Genomic DNA, 6,979 nt, shown 5'->3' with positions numbered 1-6,979 from the left:
TGTCTCCATCAAATGACACACGATTCCAAGCTGCCAGCTCCAGCTCTAACCCATGACCACACGCTTCACTCAAGCCTCCTTCCTTGGTTATGTCTGTGAACTTCCATTCCTAACGTGAGAAATCTGGCTCGACCACCGCCAATCCACTGACTTGATGTTTGATTCCAGGATGCAGTGCAGCCCCGTGAACATAATCTGCCTTTTCCCCAGAGGACACGAGCTCACGTACTAGAGCACAGAGCTTACGTGGAGTCTCTTGTGACTTTACACTGATGGACTCCACTCATTTTCACCATCACTCAGCTCAGCAGTATCCCCTGAACCCTGCACTGAGCTGACCTCACACGTCTGTGCTGTAGGTACGTGGCTTTGTCACAGTCCACGTGCCATCCTGGGGCCCAAATCTCCCAAATGATTTGTACCTGCACCCTTCGGGTTCTGTCATGTGGCTGTACAGTGTTCAGTGACTCTGACAGTGTCATAGTGTCATTTCAGTGCCGTGACAGGGTCGTATAGAATTATTCTGTTGCTCAGAGACATTTTCCTTTGTTCACATGATCAACTCTGTTGTCTCTTTTATCCTCCTGGAAATTGCAGATGTTTGCACTCTCTCCAGAGTGTTCACCGCTTCCCATATGTGATGTAACTTTAACCATACTATGTATTCTTTCATTTTTATAAATCTGTTGCCTATTTTCTGGCATCTCCGATCAGTTCCATGTTTGGGTGATTATATTTAAACCTGGGGTAAATCTCTGTGGACAGAATTCTGTTTGCTTTCATTTTTTAGGGATGAGCAATGAAACTGGTATAAACATTCACATGCACGTTTTTTCTGCTGAAAAAAGTTTGGGGATTTTTTTTATAATTTTACAATTCTAAGTGAGCATCCATTTCTCAAAGAATCAGGAAATAAGACAAAACTAGGCAGCAGCACCATTTATAACCAAGTAGATAATAATTTCCGAAGCTACAGGACTGAGATATTCTTCAAACACCACATGGGGAGTGCTGAGGTCCCATGATATGTTCAGAGACAAAATAAAATGTTTTATATATTTGAAGAGCAGTAGGGAAAAAAATAATATGGTTCAGCCTAGAAATAAAATACCCCACATGAGGAAACAAGAAATTTCTGTTCACATGGAGACTCTTTATTGAGGAATGGGCTGCTCTGAGTGACTCTGAGGACAGGAGAGACAGGAGAGCCTCACTCCCTGGTGGTGCCCCTGAAGGACATGGACCCAGGGCATCAGCAAAGGAATAAGGAGCATCACAGGCTAAGCTGAGCAGGAACTGCTGGCATGTGCCCCCCTCTACAGATGAGTGAGTGGGTTTTTGTCTCACTTCCCCTCATGACTGGAGCACTGTGTGAGCACTGAGACTACTGTCCAATAATGCACAGTAATAATCGGCCTCATCCTCAGCCTGGAGCCCAGTGATGGTCAGGGTGCCTGAGCTACCAGACTTTGAGCCAGGGAATCGATCCGGGATCCCCAAAGGTTGTTTGCTATTATCATAGATGATGGTTCTGTGCCCAATTCCTGGGAGCTGTTGGTGCCAGCTCACATAATATCCACCCCCGATGTTGGAGCTGCTTCCAGTGCAGGAGATGATGAGCTTCTGGCCCAGGGTCCCAGACAGGGAGGATGGCTGAGTCAGCACAGACTGGGCCCAGGACCCTGCAAGGGGGAGAGACACAGACAGAGTGATGCTGGGGTCTGCAAACAGGAGGAGGACCTGGGACCCACATGCCTTCCCAGGGACCCTTTACTTGTTCCCACATCCAGTCACCTGAGCAGTGAGCCTGGTGAGTGAGAAGGAGAGGGGACCTGGCCATGGTGCAGGTCATCTCTGGTCCTGACTTCTGTGCCCCACAGCTGAGCAGAGCCTCCCCTCATCTCCCCCTTTCCCTCTTCATCCCCTGAGAGAGGGAGGGCCTGTTCATGCAAATGAGACCCCAGCTGTCTGACCCCTCCCTGGCCCTGGGTCAGGTACCTCTGCCTGAGGATGTCAGGGAGATGGGCAGGGGAGGGGCTGTGTGGAGCAGGGGGTGGGGAGGTCAGAGCTGCAAGCCCTGAGCAGAGGGCACAGGTGTCAGGTCCCAGCTCTGATCACCACTGACTCCTCAGAAGTGGCCCAGCAACCCCTGGTGGCCAGTACCAGACACACCTTCGTGTCACAAGGTAATGAGAGCCCATCAGAGACAGCGGTTACATCCTCACATCACTGTCCACTCTTCCCTGCACTAGGAACAGACAGCTCTCCCCTAACATGTTCTCTCATCAACTCAGTGCAGAATTTATGCTCTACTCAGACTCCTCAGGTGAGTCTGTCCATGGAAATCTTGGTGGGTGAGGGGTCAGGAGTGAGGTGGCATCTCTACACAAACTCCTTTTAGATCAGAACCAAGTCCAGAGCACTGACGGTTCCGCATGGACACATGCCCCTTCTGTGAAGGACACTGTGTACTTTCTTCTTATGTGACTCCTCCCTGGTTTGCAGATCTGCCTTTGCTCTCAGGTTCCCACAGCTCTGAGGAGACAGGGAATGCTTCTCTGCAGGTTTTGGGTAGAAGCCCTTGTGGGCCTTCCTAGAGGGAAACATGCTGTAAATCTTGGTCATCTGTCACTCTTTCCACCTGCTTGAAACCACAGTTCTCCACACCCTGTGGGCAGAGATTCTCTCCGAGGATCTGTCCTCCCAGCACAGACACAAGTCGGCAGGAGCCCTGGCAGGTAAAGTTTGTGTGGCACTGACCTCAGAACACAAAGGGCAATCTTGACAGAAATTCTAGGAGAAAAGGAATAACAACTGTAGATGCTCTGACTGGATCCAGTGACAGTGGTTATGTATTCGTCACCACTGAGCCCAATGTGCATTTAAAATGGATTAGTGTTATTTTTTGCAAAGTCCTCCTCAGTAAGATTTACTGAAGCTAAAGGATAAAGTCCCGTGAAGATGCAGGTGCAATCACGAGTATCCTTTTCCAAATGTGTACTTATTGCAGAGAGAATATGGGTAGTGATTTGCCGCAAACCATGGATGCAACAACAATGGGGAAGGGTTGCTTTCTGTTCTTCGTTGAAAAGAGAAATCTGTAAATTTTATAAAAATCACTATTTAATTATCATAAATTTTGTGTCCTGTGTCTGGAGCTACAGCTAGGAAGCCAGATATGCTGCACAGTGAAACGCCATTAAGGAGCTTGTTCCTATGAACCACAGAACCATCTCAGTGATGGAATTCCCACACCCATTCAGAGCTTCCAGGACAGAGCGGTTTGAGGTCAGACCACCCTCTGTTGTGCGCACAGCTCTTGACCCTGTACCTCATGTCCAGCATGTCCAGATAGAGCAAGTGCTCCTTCCACCACCCATGAGCAGAGCAAGGAATTGTTATTACCCAAGGCCACCTGGACCAGAGGATTCTGTTTAAGGTCTCACAGGAGACTGCAGGAGATGTGGAGATATAGGGGCTTGTGTCCCTGATATCACATTCCTGTGGCCCTGGCCTGGGACAGACTTTCCAGCAGAAGTCAAGCCAACTAGAGGTGTCACCATGGTGACTGAGGGAGTGTCTTCCAGGATAGAGAGCCTGGGAGGATGTGTCTCCTGTCGCCATCACCAAGGCTATTTCCCCAGAATCAATGTACTGACCAGGCTCAGGCACACACTAGAGCCCAGAGACAGTCCAGAGCTGAGTTGCCCACAGTGACAGAGATTCCCTCCATGACTCCTGAGCACCAGCCTCATCCCAGGACAGCAGGTGTTCAGGGCATGTCATGGCTCTCCTGCTGACAGGAACCTTGTTACACTCAGTATCGCTGGTGGTACTTGCTGATAGGGATTCTGCCTCTTGGAGACTGTAATGCTGAGGGTGGCTGGGTGAGCCCAGGTTGACCCTGACTTTAGGGAGAGAGAGGCCTGGAAACTGTGGACTCAAGGACACTATGAGACAGAAGAAAGGAGAGAGGAGTCACACACACACACACACACACACACACACACACACACACACACACTGAATGAGTCATTTCTCCATATACTATCACTATAGCTTTCCTTCAGAGGCCAAGCATGAGGGCGTGTCCCTCTATCCCTCTTATGTTTTCCCACCCCCTGAGGTTTGATCTCCATGCAAACCCATCCCCAGAGCAGGCTCCCTGTAAGAATTTCCTGGGTGTTAGATCTTGAAGCTAAAGAGGGCCCATGTCTGGCAGGCCACTGCCCTCACATGAGGAGTAATTCTACACAAGGAAGAGGAATTTGGTGAGATGGACTCTTTTAACACATCCTCAGAGTCATAAGGTTTGGACTTGTATGGAAGTCATCTGTCCATTTTCATCCGTGCAGTCACAAATCTCACAGCTTTTGGGTCTTCAGGTTGTAGGAAGCACAGGATAGTGGGTGACCATGCAAACTCTTTTTCCTGCCCCCTCACATCACAGGCATTCCTCATTGTGCCCCATGTTCCCATGGTGTCTCCTTGGGGTGCCCATCAGAAGGCATCTTGGAAAGGGGCTAATGACAGGGACTTCACTGGTGGGGGAAAAATGTGTGGCTGAGTTAGTGCCCTGATGGTTTTAGAAACAAATATTCTCAGCCACAAGAAAAACAGTTGGTACATGTTAAAGTATGAAGCCACTGTCTCCTGTGTCAACTATGTCAACATTGACCTTCTGTGGTTCCTTGGTCATTCTGAGGATGAAATATTGAGCACATGAACAGCTTCTATGTGGCAACCGTCAAAGACTGAATGAACATTCATTTGTTGGAAATACAATAATATTATTGTCATATTACAGAGATTGACCGAGGCTGGTCGGAAGTGGGAATTATACTCTGGGTATGAGAGCAGGAAGCAGATGAGGAAGGAATTTCATGCTGGTGCAATTTCTGCAACTTGTCCTCCCTAGAGGAAGACCCTGGAGACTGGAAGTGACAGCAAGAACATTGTCATTTTTCTCTGAAATCCCAATGTGGAGACTGTTCAGACCTGAAGAACCAGAGAGAGACTGAAGACCTAGTGGATGTGGGAACAGAGAAGAACAGGGCGATTGTGGAGGGAGGATGATGTCAGTGTGTCTGAAGAAGATGTGACTATTTGTAGCTCGTTCAGAGAAAGATAAGATTGTGTCTGTGACCAGGGTGCCTGTTAACTTATGGACTCTAAACATACAATTTAAGACCAGGACTGTGATAAGCAAAACATTCTCTGTGAATAGTAAAGGAGACACTACAGAAGGGAGAGACTGAGGTGATCCCTTTCAAAGTGTTTATTCTTTTTCATTTATCCCAGTGCCTGGTGCGTATGCAGTTGGGTTCTATCTCCTCACCTGGGTGAGCTCCTGGGACACATGTGCTGGCTCAGACAACAGCATAGTCTGTGTGTCACTCCTCCCTCGTCAAGGACAGGTCTCCCCACAGGGGACTCTCCCCTACAGAAGCCTGCACAGAAGCTTCTCAATACAAGAGGCTCAGACAAGGTCTCTGATTCCAGGTCTCACTTCCTTGTGATATGAGACACTGTGAGGAATGGTAGCTGCTCCCACCACCATGTGTATCACAGTAAAGGCCAGTCTCATCCTCAGCCTGAAGCCTGGAGATGAGTAGAAAGCCTGTATTGGCCAAGGCATCTTTGGAGCCATGGAAGCACCTGGGGTCCCCGAAGCCCTGGTGCTTATCTAAATCTGAGTAGATCCCCATCAGATACTGGGGAGGGATCTCTGGCTGGTTCTGGAATGAGTATATGTCAAAGCTGCCAACACGGAAGCCATTGCTCAGGGCGCAGGTGAGTCTGGTCAATGATCCCAGATTTGCAGAGAGGGAGGGTGGCTGGGTCAGCACAGGCTGGGACACGGACCTGCAAACACAGACCCTCATGGGTGATGGGCAGGAGCCAGAGTAACACTTCTCAATATCTGAGCTGGAGGGACTGATGGAGCCTGAGAACGGAGACCCTTTACCCAAGTCCTGACCCTACATGTACCCTGATAGAGGAGCATAAAGACAGGAGTCCCGGCCTCTTGACAAAGGACTTGCTCCTCACAAATTGCTGGGCTGCCCCAGGCCACCTTTTCTCCTCCACACTCTGCAACTGAAGAGACTTTCCCTGCAAATGGGCTCCATCCAGTGACCTCCCATCACTTCCGTGAGCCTTGGTGCTGGAGCTCAGCTCACACCACACCCTTTGGATGATGGGGGTTGGCTTCAGCCTTGGGGAGAGCCCTGGGAGGAAGCACCTGCTGAGACCACACACAGGACCCTGCTTAGGGGACTCTGCCAGGGCTGAGAGGACACAGCTGCTGAGTCCCTCTCAGGGAGCACAGGGCCCAGCACACAGGCCCAGACTCCCTTGTTTGAAGGGTCCTCACTGAGCTGCTGTGTAGGGATCACAGAGCAGTCCCACAGCGCCCCCTTCTGGTCACAACGCACCAATCTCAACAAGGACTAAAGCCCTGAGAACCCAGTGGCTTTCACTAGCTCACCAGGTCCTTGTCTATTCTCACTAACATGTCTTATCTCTAGATACCATGGTTCGTATACACTGTACGTGATTACTCCGGTTTCTCACTCTCTTAAGGGACACCTCTCTATGGAAAGGGCAGAAATGTACACAAATAATCAATTAGTGTTCACCCTCCTCAGAGAAGTTACTGCAAAAGGTGACTGTATCTTTTCAAACATCACTGATCAGTGGACATTGGAGTTGGTTTGAGCATCTTGTGGGAGGTCTTCAGGGAATGGTAGAGATGACATTTCCCAGGAAGTCAGCTCAGTGACATATTGCCAAGACATCAATTCAGCATATATTTCAAAGGCCATGTGATGCTCTTAAAGTTTGATCCCGATCAGATACGAATGAGCGATTTCTGAAAAGCTACCAGCTGCATTTGACTGAACACTTACTGGTGAATATTAGACATATCTCTTTATGTTTGGAAGTGAGATATATCTCCTGAATTCTTGGTTTCTGA

General features: G+C 49.1%; 1 gene segment (V, D, J or C); it reads right to left on the bottom strand.

The window, feature by feature from the left end:
* Positions 1–1,178: 1,178 nt before the first annotated feature.
* LOC117797804 lies at positions 1,179–1,938 on the bottom strand. The segment is given in 2 exon segments: positions 1,179–1,682; positions 1,795–1,938. Coding segments are annotated over 2 exon segments (387 nt in total).
* Positions 1,939–6,979: the final 5,041 nt, after the last annotated feature.

This window comes from Ailuropoda melanoleuca, unplaced genomic scaffold, assembly GCF_002007445.2.
Source record: "Ailuropoda melanoleuca isolate Jingjing unplaced genomic scaffold, ASM200744v2 unplaced-scaffold1424, whole genome shotgun sequence".
NCBI classification, from domain to species: Eukaryota; Metazoa; Chordata; class Mammalia; order Carnivora; family Ursidae; genus Ailuropoda; species Ailuropoda melanoleuca.
The sequence above is the reverse complement of the archived record's forward strand: the minus strand, read 5'-3'. Positions and strand labels throughout refer to the sequence as shown.